At 43.8% G+C, this 22,380-nt stretch overlaps 1 protein-coding gene across 1 annotated transcript in view; it reads left to right on the forward strand.

The window, feature by feature from the left end:
• Positions 1–22,380, forward strand: part of fat4 (FAT atypical cadherin 4) — a 103,780-nt gene that overhangs the window by 58,035 nt on the left and 23,365 nt on the right. The window contains exons 5-9 of the mRNA XM_071920234.2: positions 699–1,049; positions 3,616–4,538; positions 6,218–6,392; positions 18,494–18,674; positions 21,824–22,074. Coding sequence (XP_071776335.2) covers positions 699–1,049; positions 3,616–4,538; positions 6,218–6,392; positions 18,494–18,674; positions 21,824–22,074 — 1,881 coding nt within the window. The remainder of the gene's footprint in view (positions 1–698; positions 1,050–3,615; positions 4,539–6,217; positions 6,393–18,493; positions 18,675–21,823; positions 22,075–22,380) is intronic.

Below are 22,380 nucleotides of genomic sequence, written 5' to 3' on the forward strand. Positions count from 1 at the left end.
GTGGTGTGTCTTCTATAAAAGGCCTTAGACTTCAGCTCTGTTAAGGTCGTCAAGAGCCTCAAATTATTGAGGGCAGATCTTGTATAATAGCTTTTTGCGTTTTTTCGTTCTTTTTTTAGCTTTTTTGTCGTCTTTAATATGCCCACTGAAGCTCCTCCAAATCCTCACTGTCTTCCTGTCTGTCTGACTCAATTTGTGTCGGTTGGGCAGTGTGTCCACTGGCTCAGGTCAAACGGAGCCAGAAAATCGTTTTGTTATTGAGGGAAGGGACACAACTATTGCTAAAAGTACAAAAAGTTTCTTTTAAAGGGGCATTAAGTAATCTATGACTAATATTGAAATCTGTCGGCTTCATTGACAAGTCTCTGGCACAGGCCCCACCTCTCTGGCCCCTTACGATAGCCTGTGATTGACACAAACAAAGTCACATTTTCACAGTAGAGACAAGATAGCTAATTAGAGAGAGAGAGAGAGAGAGAGAGAGAGAGAGAGAGAGAGATCTAACAGCAATGTCTAGTGAAGTGGTAATATATCATCATGCCAAATATTGGAATAATAATACTGTGTTGTCGTTTGCTCTTGAAATGCCAGTGGGCGAGGGAACAATCCTTTGCAGATATATTATGGGCATTGTGTGTTATGGGGCAGTGAATATCTTACTTATTGCCCCCTTAATACTTCGTGTCTGACTCTCCCAGGCTCCATCGTGGCGGCGATCCTGGCCAGCGACTCGGACTCGGGCGTGAACGGAGAGATCACCTACTCGCTGGAGGAGGACGACGAGGACGAGACGTTCCTCCTCAACCCGGTGACGGGGGTTTTCAACGTGACGCGGGCGCTGGACTACGAGACGCAGCAGTACTACATCCTGACGGCCAAGGCCCAGGACGGCGGGGGGCAGGCCAGCACCGTCAGAGTGTACTTCAACGTCCTGGATATGAACGACAACGCGCCCGTCTTCAACACCTCCGTGTACAGCACCTCCGTCTCCGAGAGCCTGCCGCCTGGCTCCAGCATCGTCACTGTCGGGGCCAGTGATGCTGATGATGGTACGTAAATATAAGGGAGATGAAAATACATAGGAGATAAAATACATAGGAGATGTTCACTGCCTGTACACACAGAAAAATAAAGATTCTTCGGGGTAATACCATAGAATAACTATTTTTGGTTCCACTAACCACCTTTCAGACCAAGGTTCTTTAAAGAACCATTTCTGCTTTCCTTTGCTTAGACACCTGCATTGTGTTTTTGTTTAATTGCCCTTGTATAGCCTCATTTGCAATTGCACAAGGGGATGGGGTATGATCAATTTCCAAATTCATGCCATCACCCACCATCCAATAACACAACTAAGAATTAAGAACCTTTTAATATCCCAAAGAACCATATGAAGAACATGAAGAAACTTACACTAAATTAAGTGATTCTTTACTATACTTTACTATGTGATGATTCTTCATGGAACCACACAGCCTTTTAAAGAACCAGTTAAGAACCATTATTTTTCAGTGTGTACTGTTCCACTATTGAATTGTAGCTATTTTATCAGATCTTTTGAGTATATAAATGAGGTTTTATTAGGATAGTATTTGCTGAATTTGAAATAATCTCTTTGCAACTTTGAAAGGCAAGTGAAGTGTCAAATGTCAATTACAAAACTAATCACATAATCAGAAATAAAACCTATGATGGGGCAATTTTGGCACCAGTTTAGCTCTATACTCCATACTGGGTCTTAAACACTTTCAGAACTGCTTTCTCTGGGATTTTTAAGCAATATTTTGAACAGTATACTTCATTTAGAAACAAGAATAATGCTAAATCAAGATCCTTCATATTGGTGCAATGTAGGAACAAAATGGAGAAAAAAAATATGTCAGAACTCCAATGCTTCTTGCTAAATCATGGTTGAGTATCACGGAGGTGTCAGAATATCCAAAGCAAACAGTTCTGTGAGCATAATTCAGCAGTATATGATGTAATTATAAAATGTCCTGTCATATTACATAAATCAAGTGTGAGGAAGCCGTACCATTTTAATTTAATGCAAGCCTGTCATTTTGTTATGACAGTTGGTTACACAGTAACTATCAAACCTACATTTTATTTTTCATTTTTATTTCGTGTCACGCATGAATGATTTGATGAAATATAGCATCCTCACCGTATGATTAAGTGGGTGAAGTTATTTCTGCGTTTCAGGTGGCGGGTTCGTGTATCTGAAGTGCTGTGTGGTATTTGAACAGTCACTGCTGCTCTCTCCTACTGTAATTACCGCTTCAACCAGGCCTAATGTGGTTGTTGTGACCTACATTCCTGGGAAATACGCTGCCTAGTCTCAACCAGAGTCTGGCTTCTTCCTCCGCTGTCCACATAATCTGACCGCGTCCTAGTCTCAGATATATAGTCGCCGCTCTCGACTGTCAAAATAAAACACCGCCATTGTTAGCACTTCCTAAGCCCTGACCCCCGACCCCGAGACTTTGTCTGCGGACGGCGCAGCCTAAACTCGGATGGAAGTAGCACTCAAGCTTTTGATAAGGGATTACTTGTGTACTGTAAATATGCGCCAGAGTGTGGGAAGGTGCCGGCGCTTTCCACATGAATACCCCGTTGAGTTGAATTACAGGCGCTCAATTTAAGCTCATTTTAACCCCTGGCTCCGGGGGAGCGCTGCGGATTAGGCCAGATTTCAAGGTTAGATAGTTTACTACATGCATGCATTCAATCACGCTGTAGTTATGTCATTTGAATAAATGTTTCAATTGTGAGGGATTTTCCAAAATTGTTGAACACCACTATCAGTTTAGGAAGTGGTTTGCGGTGGTGTTTCTCTTTTGATAACAATCTGTCATGCTACATAAATGGATCGTCCACTTGGAGGACAAGAGCAGCAGCCAGAGCTCCAGCTGTTGTACATGCACAATTTGTGGAAATGGATGTGGATAACAAATATACGTGCCTAACTCAGATTCATATACTTAACAATCACATCTGCAACAATGAACGCCGGTCAAAAATATCAGCACTCGACCTCTACTATATTGTGTTCACTGTTTGTTATCTGGGTCTTTTCTGGGTATTTTTTCAAGGTCAAGGTCATATTAAATGGTTCCTTCTGGATGTATCCATTTCTTTTTGACACTATCAATGCCAGATAATGCACTTGGCAAGATGTCTATGTAAAAATACACCCGTCTTATCATCCTAAAACACAAAGTGGGGCTGCAGCAGAGAAGAGAAGAGTGAGACCCTGTAGATTCTCCCTGTTTGTCCAAATTTAATTATGGTATGAGGTATATACACACAGGGAGTGATGAATTGAAAACTGAAGAGTGAAATCCAAACAGCAGTGAGCAGCGTTCCCTCCAGAGAAAGCTGGACTCACCAACATTAGATCTCTCGTCTCTTTGGTTTCCTTTGGTATAAAGCATTTGGTATAAAGCAAGTTTACTGACCTCACCTTACAGGATTTCTGGGTATTGAGGTTCAATACTCTTGCTGCCAACATGTGAAGTTGCCTTTTGCAGCTTTGAAATGCCACCGTGAATTAAATAACATTATCACCTATAACTGAGTTGTGAACAATCTGTTTGTTGGCATGTCTTCCAGGTCCAAACGCCCAGCTCTTCTACGGCATTGCGTCAGGAGATCCCCAGGGCCACTTTGACATCACCAAGGAAGGCGTCCTCCAGACCAAGAAGGCCTTGGACAGGGAAACCCAGTCCTTCTACAACCTGGTTGTCACAGTCCACGACCTGGCTCCTCCTCCCATGATCCGCTTCACCAGCACGGCCCAGGTGTCCATCATTCTCCTGGACGTCAACGACTGCCCGCCGACTTTCACCTCCCAGAAGATGACCTACATCCAGGAGAACACGCCGGTGGACACGGTCGTATTCACAGCTCAGGCTGTGGACGCCGACAGCGGGCCCAACAGCTACGTCGAGTACTCCCTCAAGGGGCCCTTCGGCAGCAAGTTCAGCATCGGTACGATCGACGGAGACGTCCGGCTGGTCGGGGAACTCGACCGAGAGGAGCTGTCCAACTACACTCTGACAGTCGTAGCTACAGATAAAGGCGAGCCTCCTCTGTCTTCAACAATGGACGTGACTATGATGGTTCTGGACGTCAACGACAACACGCCAAGCTTCTCGCAGAACATCTACGACATTGAGATTGAGGAGAACACCTTGACGGGGACCGACGTCATCCAGGTGTTCGCCAGCGACGCCGACGAGGGCACCAACGGGCAGATCCGATTTTCTATTGCAGGGGGCAACACCAACTCCGACTTCCGGATTGATTCGGTCACAGGAGTGATTTCTGTGGCCAAGCAGCTGGACCGTGAGGCGCGGTCATCTTATTCGTTGGTGGTCCAAGCCGCCGACCGCGGGAGCAGCCCCAGAGTGGACCGGGCAACAGTTAACATCGTGCTGTTGGACATCAACGACTGCCCACCTGTGTTCGAGCTCTCTCCTTACACTGTGAACGTTCAGGAGAACCTCGAGGACCTACCAAGAAACATCCTGCAGGTCAGTGTGTTTTTCTTTTTTGAGGGCATTCATTTGAAAATTCAGTGGTTAGGACATTATTAAAATTAATGGACAGGACCTCCTGAGTGAAAACAAGGCAGTGTTTTATATGTTATCCCTAAGACCGTAAATGAGCTAATGGCTTAACCGAATTTGTAGCAATGCTAACCTAATAAGTACAGGTATGTGTATGGGATCGGTGTACTAAACCGCTGAACACGGTGGTCTTATTTTGTGAATGACCATAACAAATATTTGACTGAAACGATAAAGAAATGATATATGACTGCAATTTGCTCAGCACAATTTGGGCTTTTCAGGATTTCACTGAAATATGAAACTCGGTTAAATTACATGGCGGGGCAATTAGCGTCCTGACTACCATGATGACTAAATGAGCCATATATAACAAATGGAGGGAAAGGACTGATTTCCAGTGACGGAGGCAATTCAATTCCATTTTCTTTAGCTTGTGTACCTCGTGAGGAAATGAGGCTGCAGTTATGTGTGGGACTGAGTCCAGGAGCGGTGGGTTTGCCACACAGGAACATCTGTATGCTAACCTGGCTGTGCCTCTCTCTGTTGCCAGGAAAGGCTGGGAAGCCCACAATGCATTAGGGTTCAATCGTGAAGTATAGTAAAGAGTTTTATGCTGGAGCATGAGGAGAAAAATCAGACTGCACTATTAAGCAACCATTAGGTAGTGTCCATCCTTAATTCCCACCATTATAAAGTTTGTGATCTTCTACACTACCAGTCAACAGTTTGGACACACCTGTTTGAATGTACTATGTTTTTCATTATCTTCAAGCCATTTTGATCTAAAGGCTTATGCTTAAATGCTTGAAATTAGTTTCTTAGACAAATATAAATAGTGAAGTTGATCCTATGTATGAATTTCTTTCAAAAGCCTTTGCCTTTCTATCAAGTCAAAGGGCGGCTACTTTAAAGAATCTAAAATATAAAATAGTTTTGATTTGTTTAACACTTTTTTGGTCACTGCATGATACCATTTGTGTCATTTCATAGTTTTGATGTCTTTACCATTATGCTAAAATGTGGAAAATAGTAAAAATACAGAAATGTGGTGTCCAAACTTTTGACTGGCAGTGTAGTTTGAATCCCTGGACTGGCTGGGAAAGGCTGAACAGACAAAGTGAATGAGTAATGATCTTCACTTAAAAAAGACGATGGTGTTACACTGGGTAATTCCCGGGTTTGCATGCAACTCTATGAATGGAGCAGTGTGGTACTGAAAAATTTGCAAGCATGCTCAACAAAAACCCATCCCAGGAAAGTGGTTAAAGTGATAATCTGCGAGATCCTTGTTTTTTTTTATCTTAGTGACATGTTTGGTGCTAAGCGCTCATTGCTGTGGTGTTTCTGCACTGCACTTCCCAGAGATCACCTGTCAATCAAACAGTGTGGGCGAAACTGCGACCCAGTTCTACTTTATTCCAAACAAACTGGAAACGTGTTGCTCACATATTGTTGGCTATGTCTATTGTTTTTTGTGTGTTGTATTGTATTGTATGTTTTATTCATTCATTTATCATTTTAACCAACCTATGAAGCCAAAGGCAAATTGCAACCTGGTGTAGATAGAGATTGGTGGTGATAGAAAATAGCAAAATGGACATTGATACGATCTCTAAGCATCCCGTCTCTGTGTTCTCCAGGTTGTTGCCAGAGACGACGACCAAGGCGCCAACGGTCAGCTGAGCTACATGCTCAGCGGGGGGAACGACGAGGGAGCGTTCAGCTTGTCGTCCAGCGGCCAGCTGAGCCTGACCCAGACTCTGGACCGCGAGGCGCAGGGGAAATACACCCTGCTGATCACGGCTACTGACTCAGGTACAGTAGGAACGCCGCGGAAAAATTGACCTGTGAGGGCGGCTGAGGCCATCTTGAAATGTTTAAAGGTTTTCAGTAAAAGATGATATTGTGATGGATAGCGACCGTTTTGCAGTAGTGTATTTTATTATGGTTTATACGGCTTCAAAATCAGCTGCTCATGTCTGAATTCATACCACATTTAACCTGTTCAGCTTATCATCCATCATCTGCTATAAAAGAGAGTATATATCTGGTGAGGACTGAGCGCCACACAGTATGTATCTGCATTGCCTTACATGGACATTGTTGAATTTTAACATATTTTGTAATCAACCAGCAAAACCGAGCTGAAAAGGAATATTTTCATAAACTAACAGGAATGTCAACAAACAAAATTTGGATTTCATACTGTGCACAGTGTTTTTTTGTGTGGCACAATAACCTAAACATTCGGGAGTTTTTAGCTTACAAAATAGTGGGTGTTTTTTGACCTATTCCCCAGAAGTCCTTTCAGCGGGTTCGATTGAATAGCATCCTCTGTTTATTTGGATACAGCGGTAGAGCTTGTTATAGCCAGATAAAAGGTTAACTTGTTATTGCATAGAGGCCAGTTAATGTGCAGTTAAAGGAGTACATGCGTATCCCCGTTGCAGCCAAATCACATGGTATCCCAGTTAAGTATATGTTTCTCCGGGCCGCTCTGGCACAGCCGTCATGGTCTGAGGGTGGTTCTGTTTCATTCCTGGACTGACCATGTGACCGTCCATAACGCTGTGTATTTTTGACTGTGCTCAGACTTTGGTGAGAATTGTGACAATGTCGCATACAGTGTCTCTTGTTTTTGTGTGGAAAAATGTTAGATACTAGCATGTATGAAAAAGAGAAAAAGGGTGATACATTTCATTAGATCATGAATCTGCATACTTGTGGTGATACATCATGGTGTTTTAGGCCTTGTGGTTGAAAGGTGTGAAGAGAGCTGATTAATCAAAAACTGAGCAACAGCATCAAATTTTCAGATGATAAAATCTAGGTAATAAAAAGTTAAGTTTGTGCATGTTATGTTAAGATTTGTTACTTCACATTTACAGTTCAGGGAGTTGCGCCACATGGCCAAAGTTGCCCAACAAGCGAACATACTAATTAGGATTCGATTCTTTGTACGCTCCACAAGAAGTCCATTTTTAGAGCACTGACAGCAAATCCAAAATATTTTGACAGGACATTTCAGTACAATGTTGCCAAGAGGCAGAAAGAGGGATTTGGGGTAGAATATCAAAATATCAAAAACCCCATAATCATAGTACAGTCCAAATTACCCTGCAGCATTTTCTCACATTTTTGAGGCCTAGGCTGAGACGGTGGGGGGAAATGGTTCTCCCAGCCGCTATCTGGCAGCAAAACCTGAAGGTGGATGGTGCAGACATGTCTCCAACTCTGCTGTCTACCAAGACCCATTTTCAACCACAGACATTCATCTTAGCACGTTAAAGTCAGCCTTTATCTTCCCATAGCGCTGCATTTGTATAGTTCTGTTCCAAAACACCATGTAACAAAAAAGAACCCTTCTTAAAGTTCATTATTCAATATCTTCAGTCTGTAAAAGTCTGTAAAATTTTGTCAACCAGGGACATAAGTAAAGACATAAGTACTGTTGCTTCTTTTTATGTTGTATTGTCAAATTCGTTATTTGTCCTCACATGTAAAACCCACGCCAGGATACTTCATGCCCTATGAACACTTCAGCATGACTAAAAGAGCTGATTTTGTACTTAAACGCTGAGTGCTACATGACTTATGATCAGACAGATGTTCATTTTTGTGACTTATTCCATGAATGAATCATAGACTGACTTCCACTTATTGGGGCGTGGCCGTGTGCCTGTGCATGGTGCACAGTGGTCGCTCCTCCTGGGGACATTTTGAGGCTTTTCGACGAAGGTAAACTCATTAATCGGAGCCTGAGTAGAGTTTCAGGACCCACTCTGCTGTGCTGAGTGAAATCTGTCATGAAATGGATGGAAACAAAAGAGCTCACTGGGTGCTGGTTCTCATAATGGTTTCTGGCTCGGAGGAACAGCACAGAATTTGGCACACTTCTGTCATTATTTGAAAATCTGAGCTCGGGCCCTGAAACGTGGCATCCATACAAGCTGCGTAAAGGTGTTTTACAAGGAGCCTTATTGAGGGGAAACTTGAAGATCAGACCTGGGGTATTTCTCTTTTTTCTCCTCTTTGCTTATGGAAAGTTGTTGGCAACATTTCTGAAGGAAAGTCTAGCGCAGAGAGGGAGATAACGGGGCTGCAGGGTCCCAGGCTGGTCTTACTGCCGGGGCAACATCTGGGATCAACTGCAGGCAAATCAGATTTGTGAGCCACTGCCTAGCAACGCACAAGTTATGCCCCCATGGAAGAATGTAAAACAATAAGATCTCCAACAGAGTCGCACAGTGAAATATTTTTGCCAGGGAGTGTTTCTGGAACGGCTTTAAGTGGGCCACCGCGGTTCCAGAAAACACATTTTATGGATGACAGTTGGTCACTTATGGTTTCGCGCAGCCGGTGAGCCTTGAATATGCATCGCAAAGTTTCATAGAATTGCCTCCCATAGAAAGAATGTAAGAAAGATCTTTGCCAGGTCCACAGCTTAGAGTATCTTCTTTAAATGATTATCTCCCTTCCCTTCCCTTGTTCACAAGCTTTAGTGCTTTATATCACATCAAGACATTGGGTTCATCTCTTTCTATAAACTCTTTGTATCCGAACAAAGTGTAACAAGATATCTGATTAGGAATTTAGATAAACCGGTTGGTACGAAAGTTGCATATTTCACGGAACTGCGCGTTGCGAGATTTCCATCTGCTCCGACATCAGCGCAGGAATCCTCGGCCTGGAAAGCGTAGTGGACTTGAAGGAAGGTCAAGTAGCGCGTGTAAGTCTGTATGTGTGCAAATCTGCGTGCACATGCATGTATCTGTGTGTTTTGTGCATTTGTGTATTTGTGCACATGCATGTCTTCGTTGCGTGTGTATGTGGGTGTACATGTGTGTCCGTGCATGTGTATTTGTGTGTGTGTGAGTCTGCGTGTAGTGGTGAGAGCTTCCTCAAGGCACATTGACATGCACAGCGTTTGGTCACATTTATTAAAGAGAAGGCACAGTAAATCCCTGGGCCCATGCCTATTATGGCGGATACGGTCGCATAGAAATCCCATGTCTTTCACATCCCTCCAGCACGTCACTCCATAGTGCCACACTGTTTGTACATGGCCTTTTGGCTGGTGGGTGGGGGAAGTGTTGGGGGCTCTTGGGGGCTAAACGACCGCTTAGCAGATAAAGAATTTTAATGACCGTCCCTATTTAAAAGCAGGATCTTTTATGCTCTTTAATGGCTCCCATGAATCTGGTCTGTAAACCTCCCAGGCCTCTCCCAGAGTATTTTTCTGCAGTTCTGAAGTTTTTTTTTTCCCCATCTTGACGGGTTGAATAAGGATCTGTCAATCTCCAGTCCGTCATCTATGTGTGTTTAGTTTTGTAAGAGAACAACAGGCAGATCTTTTCTCGCCTTACCTGAGTATATAAGCGTTCACCTCGGTAAAATTAGCCAAATGGAAAGTACAGCAAATGTCCTGAAAGAGCACTGATAAAGCGGTGTAAAAGCGTGGCCGGGGCATTGCTAGATCACTGTCCAAAGCTTGCCACAATAAATCTTTAATGGGGTCCATTTCTGAAGTTTTCAGCCAGACTCCGGTCTAGTGGCAACACAGGACTTAGCCAAATAAAATATCAGGTTCCTCAAATGAACTTTAACAGAGCAGTAACATTCTAGATCAGCTCTTAAAAAAAGTTGCAGTAACAATGTGGTCTTGCAGAGTTTTTTCCTATCCCCCTCTTTTCGCTTTTCCACTCTCTGGTACACCCTTTAACAATTGCTGGATCTGAATGTTTGTGTAAATAGCTCTGGTATCTAATAGGGGTTTTAAAGAGGTGGTGTGGGTTGGATGATTAGTGCTTTGTGGCAGCCAGGCAAGATCTACTTTTTTTTAATGGTGTTTTTGCAATCAGTTTCTCTGAGGACCCTGGTTAGCACATCGCTGTCTCACAAAGCAGCTGAACTCCAAATAATATTTACTCATAACTCATACTTGTTCTTCACTGTCAAAATTGTAAACATATTTATCTGGTGTTGGAAGTGAACAAATACAACATACAGCTTGGCCGGCCTTCTGTCTGCTATTTTCACTCTCAAGCACTTTTTAAACATCATATTGCAGAGTTATATTGCCCATGTATGAACATTATGGAGTTGTGTTACGAGCAAGTTATATTGCCAGTGTACAGTATGTGTTTTCCACCTCTCACACTGGTTATGATCTGTTGGGATGGCCATGTCACCATAAAATGGAAAACAGTCATGGCATGGTCCACAGATGCACTGCTAAACAGAGATTTCCAAAATATCAAACAACACAGCAAATAAAAGAACCATTGTAATAAAAGCACAAAAGGCAAATCACTTCATTAAATTTCAACATGTGCCCCAAAATACGAGAAAACGGCAGCTTTTGTCTGTGAATAGGCTTTCCCTGCCTGCCTGCAAACCGCCAAACCCTATCCATAACATATGGGGAAGAAATTATGCAAAAGCATTCAGACACAGCACTCCATAAATAACTGGCGAGCTGTATAACATTTTAGGTCTAATTTGACGAATGCCTCTGAGATTGCCGTATTATTAGAAATATTCTTTTCCCCTTACCGGGTAGCAGCTTTGAGTGTTCGACTGAGATATCCCTTTCACTCTCCTGCTTGTTAACTGTGAGAAAACCTCTGTTTACTCTGTTATGTTTGGCAAACTGTGCAGTGGGACGGCTCGCACCCGGCACTCAGCTCTACCGCGGCCATTCATGGGTGTTGGACGGGGTCGCATTAAAAGAAGCTTTGTCGCAAAGCAACAGGTTCTCAGAGGGAGAAAAATGTCAATTTCGCCTCGATGGCGGCCAATTCTCCCCCCTGAGTAATGATGTGTTTTATTTACGCTGTCCCTTAAGAGCACAATCTAGCCGCAGTCCATAAACCGTAATTAACCGTTTAGCCTTAAGCTTCAGGCTACAGATGGGCTGTCTCATAAATTTACACATTCATCCGTCTTCCCTAAGTCAACCTGTCCTATACTTCCAAGTTTAATGAACCCAGTTGTTTGGACATCCCAGCATTGTCCTTCGTGTGTGCAGCTCAACTCAATTCCGTTTTGGACTTCATCATACAAAACATCAGTCAGTCATATTGAAGGAAGAGATTATCTCCTGTGCCAGCAGAGACACTCAAACCTGGTTCTTAGCGCGGCTTAGACTGAGCAACTTAGGGCTCACACCGTTTCTCAGGGGGTGGGTGCTGCTGTTTCCTCTGAATCAACCCCCTGCCTGGCTCTCTCAGCGGTGCATCCCCTCGTAGCAGCTGCAGCGATCAGAAAACACATAGCTTAATTGTAATTAACACATGTACTTGTACCCCCTCCGGTTCAGAAAGTATGGCCACAGCACCTACTTGGAGGTTAATGTGATTTGTCCACTGGTAATGTACACTAATAAGGTGCTTAGACTCTGCCATATGTTTATGCTAGACAATGCTTTCTGGGTAGGGCTTATGAGAGGCTTACAGAGAAACCTGTCTGTGGATCTTTAGGGTGGAGCAGGAGGGGAGCAGATGGTCAACTGTACTCCAGTCTCAGGTTCTTCCAAGCTTGTTATTTTGGACGCCGATTCTTCAGGGTTATTCAGGGTTCTCCCATTCTACCAATCCGCGATCCATACCAAAAACAAACTCTCAGATCCGAGCTCAGATGGAATAATTACACATTAGCTGAGAGAACTCAGTGTCGTTCTCGCCGCCGGTTCACAACCACTTTAAGTTCTTACGGATAATTTTGAAATATCAAATAGAGGGCTGTGTTTTGGCCTTCACCGCCCAAACTGTGTCACTCTCAAATCTGAAGGGAATGTGCTATGTTTAAATAAATGGTAATGTTTTTTATCTAGATTAAATTAAAGTGGTGAGGAATCCTCCTGTCGCTTGAGGACTTTGAGCTCCCCGGCGGCTCGGGTTGCTCCGTGTGAAATGAGGTGCGATGACGCCGGCGTCTCTCCGCTTTATCCCCGTACTGTAACGGCTGCTCATAGGATAAAAACAGCTATCTGAATACCATCAGTCTGAAGTCTTCCCATAGAGAATAGAAAAAAAAAACCCTGTCAGTCCTGGAGCCAGGGTTATCACCAGGACTTAGCTCGGACTTATCATTTATGGTATCCATACCACTTCAGAGCTAAATGACTCCAGCACAGCTCTCTTGGGCAAAACCGCCTCATGGAAACACGGTACCACAAGGTCCACTATTTTCTTTACTGATTGAGGGAGCACGCTTCTCTGGACCCAAACCCCATTTCCTCATGTACAATAACCGCGATGACTTAGGATCAAATATACACACGCCGCTGTGCTGTAAGCGATGAGTGGCGTTTGCTTCCAAAACAATTTTCTAGCCACAGCGAAATTGCTTGTGTAAAATACACAGTTTATCTGGAGTTTTGAGCGATGCTGTTGATAATTCTCGGTGTGAGGTAAATACCGATGATGTGAGGCTGTAATCACCGGTGCAGTTGTGTCAGGTCGTGGTGGTTTGTTTCCTAAGTGACCTAAGATTAACCCCCGAAATAAGATTATAGTCATGGCTCAAACTTCAGACAGAGGTGAGGTAGTGCCTTGATTGCCTTATCTGTTTTGGCCAACTAGTGAACTACAAATTGGCGGTCTTTAAGTATAATAGTAATAAACATTACAAAGAATGCAAACATTTTAATTTCTCACAGCCTTTTCCCCCCCTGTTGAACATGTACAAGAGGTGACTTATGAATATGGTTTTGGATCGCAGTCAGTAATGTGCAAAATTAATTTGTGCATCATTTGATGAACGTGCGCTGGACCTGAGGGCTTTGTTTGATGGAGACGAACGACAGTAAGGCTATACCGATGTCACGGGACACAAGATGAAAACAGGGATAAAACAGGCTGTGGTTTCACGCAACCTTGTGAATAGTGTAAAATTTACAGAACTACTGCAGAAAGAAAGAGAAAAAAAAAAAAAGGGGGTCTGGGGATAGGATCTGCCTATGGAAAGAATACTTTTCTAACCGCAATGCATGGCAGCCACCGGTAGGCAGCTGACTTCCCGCTGCAAATTTCCACCAGCTCTCTTTCCATGGCAAAATGATGTCATTTGTCGTATAGCGGTGGGCCAGACAGCTTTGTGCGCTGCCAGACTCGGGCATACTTCCTCACCGTATCTCCCCCCCACCCCTCCCCTCCCTTCCCCCGTCCTCAGCCACGGCGCACAAGAGGTGACACCCGCCTCCGCTGCAGTCATCTAAATCATCGACCCTGACACTCTTCCTGCGCTCTGCCAGATTCCTGCAAAGACTGTTTGGAGGAGATGCTGGCATTTCTCAGCACTCTTGGAGAGCATTCCACTCTTGTTGAGTCACTCCCTCCCAAAAAAAGAGGACGGGTTGGAGGTTATTTCATACATAAAATAGTGTTTGATTTGTTTTGTTTTTTTACAGGTACTGCCGCGAGGAATCGGAAACCCTGGCAGAGCACGCATAAGCACGTCGACCTCTTTATTTACTCATGCCCATCCTGTGAATCTTTGGAATGTCTCACCCTAACCATAACTATGTGTAACAACTGTCATTTACATACATTTGCATACCTGCCAAGATATAGTGTTCCCTGACGACTATATCTGTCAGCCCATGCAGTGTAACAAGATAGATCTGAACTATTTACACATTGGGCAGCAGGTTGGGGGGAAACAGCTGCCAGGGGTTATGTGATATCAGCGATCCCCAGGAGGCTCAGAAGGCACGTCCTGAGGCTGCACCGAGGCGCATGATGCTGTGAGAAGTGATACACCCAGAAAGATGTGAAAAATGCTCCGTTTGAACCCACGGCTGTCGACGGCAGCGGGTTCAGCGCAGGTTCAGGGTCGCAGAGAGGAGCGTTAAGGGGGGTTTGAGAGCATTTGAGAGCAGTTTAGGCCTTGAGGAGGGGGGGGTGGGGCTAAGCTTTTCCGAGGATTAGGAAGGGTAGCGGTGTCCTGCGCCTCGCGGTGCGTCCCTGATGCGTTCGGTGACAGAGGCCGGTCAAAGGTCGCACAAGTGCTCAGCGGCAGCGGTGGTGGAGGCTGTCTGCTCTCCCAAGCCAGTAAACAGGTTGTGACGTCACATCCTGTACAAAAGTGAAATGCCTGGAAGGAGGGCAGTGTGTTCCGTGCACACACACACACACACACACACACACACACACACCCACACACACCCACAGCTTGCCCGGCTTCCGTTGTTAGTGGGGAAACAATGCTATTGAAATGCAGCGACTGCAGTCACTGAGCAACAGAGGGCAGTTTGAGTTCAGAAAAATATAGCAGTTGGCTTGGTATTCAAATATAAATATTTTTTTTCATCCGCTCACTCCCTTGGTCGGAGCTAATGGCTTTTGTAGACAAAGCCACTTAGCTCTCAGCTCCAGCCTGCGTGGAACATCTTTGATCAGCAGCAGTCTTAGAGAGTTGTTTGTCACAGAGAGTTTGCCTGGCAGCCGCCGCTCAGCGCCGGCTAACTTAAAGTGGTACGGACACCTTGCTGACATGGATTGCTCCTCAATTAAGAGGATCAGTCGAAGAGCAGGAGCCGCTGTAATCTGTTCCCATGACAACCTCCTGAATGATGCCAATTCAATCACGTTGCTCACTTGAATGTGTGACACCGCATGCTTGAGCATAGGCAGATTAGAAAACCGCAATCAAGTATGATGTTGATTAAGTAATCCTGATGACTGCATTTGTTTGGGCACTGAGCCACTTGTTGTGGTCGTCTGAACTACATAACTGCTCTATGATAATGCAGCATGAATGCTACCCTAATTGCATACCACAATGATTTATGTTTTCCACTTGGATTGTCTTTGTAATGCTGTAAACGGTTTGCTTTTGACACCAAATTTGTAATAGGATGTCCCTGTGTAATCGCCAATGATTTTGAAGCACTTTGTTTATAAGCCGTATCCCCATAATCACAAATATTTGTGAACATGGAAATATATAATCACCTCCAAATTCAACATTGTCTATATTTGGTTATAAACACGGAATCCTAAGGTTTTACTAGAAACTGCAGAGTACATGACTCATTTTGGTAATGAGTCACTAAAGATTAGTGTTGTATGGTTTCTGGGCCTCTTTTGGGATAAAACTTGTTTACTGTTACCTCTGTTTGTATCATTTATTTTGCCTCTGGAATGCAGCAGTGTTTATAGATGTGGGACTATCCTGAACGCGCATGTTAGCCGCTTCTGTTTTGATCAGAGAACTTGGATACATGACAAGCTTAAGGTCACATCAGTGCTTATTATTATAATACTAAGCAGTGATGTGGTGTTATAATAAACGGCACCCCCCCCTCACGGACCCCTGTTGGTCCCCAGACTCCATAATAACGAGAAAATGTATTGATCGCCACGGGGAAATTCTCTCTTCTCTTGCCCACAGAGAGGTCAGAGGTCAGGCTCAGCTACAGAGCAGCAGACCTGGAGCTGGGCAGGGATTGAGTGTTTTGCTCAAGGACACTTCAGCAGGGCGGATGCTTACTAACACAGGGTCTCAAACCTGAGTCCTCTGGTTGAAGGGCGATCTCCCTAATCACTGTGTCACCCTGCTGCCCCTTATATAGATAGAAAAATCATGCTGTAATCTCTGCAATCTCATATTCAGCATCAATACTTATCAGCTCAATAGGCTAGTAGTTCTCAATCTAGGGGCTGGGACTCCCCAGGGGGTCGCGAGATCTTTTTTGGTGGGTCACAAGATGACTTGATGACTTATGGGATAGGAAAAAAACCAATTTCAGTGTCTATTTTTGCAGATATTTCTCAAATTTACTTTTTTTTGTGACATACTGAATAGTTTTCAGCCTCTCAGCCTCCTCTGATAATCAAATGAAACAACCTGAACAGGGAAAATCATTCTCTGGTTGAACTGTTCACCACTCTGCATATGCAGCCTGCGATGGGGGGTCGCCAGTAGGCATCGTTTCATTTTAAGGAGTCACGAGCCAAAAAAAGGTTGAGAGCCACTGCAATAGGCTACTGTGTGAAAGACAACTCCTCTGACTTCCAAATGAGCCGATTGGCATCATTTTTGCACGAAATCTAATGAGCACATGTTACTCTGATCTCACCATATTTATGAGCGAGTCCTGGCTAAGCAGTAGACTTGTGGTGTCCCTCTTGCTGCCCCCCTGACCCCCCCCCCCCCCCCCCGCTCCCTTCCCCTCTTCTCTGAGATTCTTCACTTTCTTTATGTTTTGATTATTCACGGCTCCACATCAAGAGAGAATATTGGTGGCCACCCTCCAAATGTTTTTTATTATCTCTTATTAATCCGAGCCCCCACGGTACCGAAGTTCAAGCATCTGATGTTTTTAACAGCTGAGTACACAGGCGCGTGAGACACAGAATCCGCTTTGGTGTTACGGCCCGAGTTCAGGATTTTTTTTTTTTTTCCCTTTTTATTTGAGTGTATCTTAGTTGATAGATATGCATAGATTCCTGACGGAGAGCCAGAGTAGAGAGCAACTCCATGTTAGAGATGGAAAATATAGCCTCACACAAGCTGCAGATCTCAGCCTTACTCAAACCTCAGGTGCTCTTTACTCCGGCGCATATAAACAATACAAACATAAGCAAACCATTTACAATTCAAAATACTTCCAAGCCTTTAAAGATGTCCCCAAATCCCATATTGTGACTTTCAGTAACGAGGCTGAACTCGTGTTTATGTTTGAAATATAGATTGGGCCGTTCAGCGTGCCATTTAAGGAAGGATTATGAAGGGCAGCTCCAGCAAGGCAGCTGTCTGAATCTTTTTTTTCTTTTTTCTTCAGGTTTTTCTGCATTGCGGCTCGTTTTCATCTGCTATTGATTTAAATCCATCCCTCGGGGCCCAGCGAGCCCCGTTTCGTCACTCGCTCGGGGAGAAAAACGGTTAGATTTTCGCTGAAAATAGCATTTCTCTTCGCTCAAATTCCACAGACTAACTCACTCAGTGCCGTGCGCCTTAAAATAGATACCTCGCCGTGGAGATTAAATCTATGGGTATCCAAGACCCCAGGAAGGACGCCTGAAAGATTCTGTTTCAGAGACATCGAGCCGCTTTTGATGTGTTCTGCGCTGATGTGTGTTGATGTGGCAGTACGGCCGATGGAAACCCAAACCGGTGGCCAGAGACATTTGCTGGAATTAAATGCAGCAGGAATATTGTGGTTGAGCCCTCGCAGGAATATGAATTGCTTCAGTGTGGATCTCACTGCAAATGACAAGTCATGTACAATAAGTCACCATGTGTCTCAAAACAAAATGGGAGTTTTAACGTTGCTCATATGTTGCTGTGCCTCCTTTACCATCCTGCTGTGGCACAACAGAGGAGTTCCTTATTCTCCAAGTTCAGGTCTGTCATGTGGATTGAAAATGTAATGAAACTTCTGTCCTGCTCTCTATAACAAACAAGGAGAGAGCAGCTCGTAGAATGTGGTCATGATGCGGCGCCATATTGCTTGCCATCTCTCCTCTCCTCTCTTTTATATCCACTTAGTCAGTCATAATAAATAGTCATAATGAAATGAAAAGACGACCTTTTTAGCTGTATTTGTATATCAAAATCTCATTACTTTTACTTCTTTTTAGTGGTGACTTCATCGTGTACCGGGGGCGACATAAAAATTCCAACCAATAAAACCATCACCGATTTTTTAACAACCCCGCCCCTCTGCCCCTCCCATCGAATAAAACTGCCTTTCTTTCCCTAACTGATCTCCCATTGGTTTACACTTTTGAATGATCCCTCCCTGCGTTATGTCCCGCCCCTACATCCTGTTTCAATAGGAAATACATCACATTAAAGAAGCAAGATGCTCTCAAAATGCCGTTTCATTGTGACTTTAATTTCCCAGCTGGAAGCAAAGCACACTACTCATACTTGTTTCTCTCTCCCTCTCCTCCCTGCGTCTCCAGGTTCTCCGTCCTTGAGCGGGACGGGGACGGTGACGGTTCTGGTGGACGACGTGAACGACAACGTCCCGGTGTTCACCTCCTCCTCCTTCCACACCACCATCACCGAGGACGCCCCGACCGGCACCGACGTGCTGCTGGTCAACAGCTCCGACGCAGACGTGGGCGTCAACGGCGTCATAAGGTACAGACCTGATGAAGAGGCCTTCGCACTTCTGTAGCTAGTCTGTCATTTACTCTCTGTTCCTGTCGACCGCTCATCTGTTGCTCCACACACGCACACACACACACACACACACACACACACTTATAAAGCTCTGGACTTTCTTAAATTCTGATATGATTGTTCCCCCTTCCTTTTAATATTTAAATATACACACTACCAGTCAAAAGTTTGGACACACACATTTTCCTTTTATTTTTTTACTATTTTCCCCATTTTAGAATAATAGTAAAGACATCAGAACTATGAAATAACACAAATGGAATTATGCAGTGACCAAAAAAGTGTTAAACAAATCAAAACTATCTTATATTTTAGATTCTTTAAAGTAGCCGCCCTTTGCCTTGATGGAAAGGCAAAGGCTTTGGAAAGAAATTCATACATAGGCATCAATTTCACTATTTATATTTGTCTAAGAAACACATTTCAAGCATTTAAGCAGAAGCCTTTAGATCTAAATGGCTTTAAGATGAAGAGAAACAGTACATTCAGTCAGGTGGGTCCAGACTATTGCCTGGTGGTGTATATTCATGGCCTTTGCTGCTCTGTAAAGCGCTTTGTGATTATCCTGTTTTGTTAAAAGCGGTTATAAATAGGTTTGACTTGGCTTGAGTTCATTCAGATCATTCAGGATGGAAGTGGAGTTCAGCCCTATTCGTGGGGGACTAGTACTACGTTGGGACCTCATGTAATTAATGAATTACCATTACCACAGGATAATGAAATTTCCTGAAATCTCCGGATACAGTTGTATAAGGTCAAGATTTTACAGTATGTCATTTCCTGATTTAACAAAGCAAAACTTTAAGTTTGTGCCGAAAATGCATGGAGAACCTTCCTCTGTAGCTTCCACTCCTGCCTCCATTTTTCATAACAGGAGGAAGACAGAAATTGCACGTCTAGAAGAAGAAAAATAAATCATGCGACAAAAACAAATTATGGCTGAAATTACAGAGAGTTTGATTAGTCTGTGTTCACCAAAATACGGTAGATAATTTGCGGCGGAAGTTTTATTTTACAAATTACAGACATGGTAGATTCACACAGGGTTAAAATCAGCAACGATCTCCACAATTATTACAATCCACTGGATGTATGCAGGTTATATTAGTCCTGTGTGAATAGGCTAAACAGGCCATTCTTCACAATCCAGCTCAGGTACAGTAGTTCCTATTAACATTGTACAGTTCCAGTAACTCCAGTGAGTAATCAGGTGTGGTTTGGTTTGGTTTCCTGGTGTGAAAATACCCTAACAGGCCATACAAGACTGGGTTTGGGCTTGTATTTGTCTTACGACTTCTGCAAAACACTTTACCTCATCTCCAACTTTGTAAAATTCCAGACCAATGTTGCAATTGATGACAGGAGTTTAGGGGGAAGTGCAGAGTTTAGTCAACACTCAAAGTCATTGTTTGGGCTGCGATTCTCAAGCTGAACGACAGCTTTTTTTGGGGGGAACTTGTAAGAGCTTCTGGCCGGTCTCTCTCAAGCCGGACGTTGACTCAGATCCGACCCCTCCTCTCTCCTCGGTAACCCCACTGGGTACACGCTGGGGGGTACCGCAACGCGCTCCAGTTTCCCAAAACATGGTAATGAGGATGTTAATTGTCTATGACAGTACGAGTAGTGCCCATCAGGGGTTCCAGGGGGTTCGAGGCCCTTAATGGAGACCAGAACCGCTTACCATCAGTTATTAGTTTCGATTCTCACAGGCCGTTAAAATTGAAGCCCCAAACTTGAACTCGTCTCTGGACTGTGTTTAGACCGCAAGCCCCAGTGGACGTTTTTTTTTTTATTGTTGTTGTTGTTGTTGTCCAAATAAGCTTACATCCAGCCTGTGTTCACACTTTGTTCTGTAATTTGTCATCCCGTTTCTGGGGGGGATGCTTTTGCAAGAAGCCTTTTCAAAATACGCACTGGTGTGTACATGTATGTGTCAGTTTACGTTTGTGTCTGGGTCTTGCTGGAAACTTCTGAGATACAGAGTGAAACATGATCTTTGTTGGAAAGCGAAAAAGTATGGCCCTTCGGTCATAAAGAGTTCTGGGGTGTCTCCAGCTCCAGACTTAGCAGGGAGAGCAACCTGAACCACAAGGCCTCTCTGTGAGCCGTGAAGCAGAAAACAATGGCTGCATTTCATAGAATAAAAAGCTGGATGCCTCAACAATCAGTCAACTAAACAGATTTGATGTTGTCCCTATACAATATGGTGACCGTTGTTGAGCATGATCTTATGTGTGCTTTTCTGTTGAATCTGCTTTGTCCTTGTAAAGCTTAAAAAAACAGTGCCCTCTATAGGCCATGTTACTGAACAAGACCCAGATCCTGCACAGAGCAATGAGTTGTGTCTAATGGCACATGATGAGTTATGAGATGCTGATTCCCCCATATGAATCTTCATATAGTATTATGCAGATATTAGTGCAACAAACAACATAGAGGAACTATTAAAAGGGAGAATACCTCAGTCAGTATTTACAGCATAAACAATTGTCTGCCATAGATTAAACTGCAGAATCAAGACTATAATATGTGATGTAATCATGACATGCTGCCTGATGTAGCCCTGTTGCCAATGAATAGGAGAGTGATTTAATGGGCTCAAAGAGTGATTGTTTGAGATTTCACACCCTGATTAGTGTCTTTTCATAGCGCTAATAACTGATTTGAATAACAATAAAGTATGTAAAGCGTGCAGGTATGCATATCCCAGGAAAAATCCCCTCAGGTGCTCTCAGTGTCACCTTTTCCATCTTTTCTATTTCAATGAAATCACAGACTCCATGGCAGGAGAAACAGTTCTCGCGCATTTCTGGCTAGAGAAGCTTATAGTTAAAAAAATTTTTAATACAAATTGAAATCTCTGTGGAAAAATACAGAAAACAGAATATTGGTTTGCCATTACAACTGGACTGAATCCTGTAAATCAGTATCATTGCATTTGGTTAGACAAGACTCCTGGTAGTTTGCTGCTATTAGGAGTAAAAGCAATTAAAACTGGAAATTCCTTTTATCTCATGATTATATATTCTTGGTTTAGGCTATTCATAATACTCTACTTTGGCAGAATTGCTCTCGCTGAAACTTGTCCTACTTTATTTTTCTTACAGCTACAGTTTGACCGGAGGACACGGCCAGTTCTCTATCAACCCAGCTACAGGCCAGATTATCACCAGCTCCCTGCTGGACCGGGAAGACAGGGCCAATTACCAGCTGCTGGTTGTGGCAACAGATGGAGGGCAGCCCCAGGGCTTGTCCAGCTCCGCCACCGTGTCTGTCACGGTGTCCGACATCAACGACAACCCTCCCCGCTTCCACCACCACCCCTACGTCACCCACATCCCCGCCTCCACCTCAGCAGGTTGGTACATGCTGTAGAAGGTGCTGCACCTTTGCACCTTTTCTCACTTTCAGCATGCTCTTAGCATTTCAGTGTTATGCTAAATTGCTGGTACTTTAAAGACCCAGAGGTCTTGAAAGTACTTTAAAATGTGTGGATTTGATTAAAAAAATATATAGTAAAGCCTCAGGTTTTTGTACATAGATGGAAGGTTTTTTATCTTTGCATTTATTGCAAAGTAAAGTATGGCCGCTCATATAATTTATTGGCTTTTAATTGCAGAACACATTGCATATGGAAATAAATGCCTTTAGATTACAGGAAATG

The sequence above is a fragment of the Centroberyx gerrardi genome, chromosome 16, assembly GCF_048128805.1.
Source record: "Centroberyx gerrardi isolate f3 chromosome 16, fCenGer3.hap1.cur.20231027, whole genome shotgun sequence".
Taxonomy (NCBI): Eukaryota; Metazoa; Chordata; class Actinopteri; order Beryciformes; family Berycidae; genus Centroberyx; species Centroberyx gerrardi.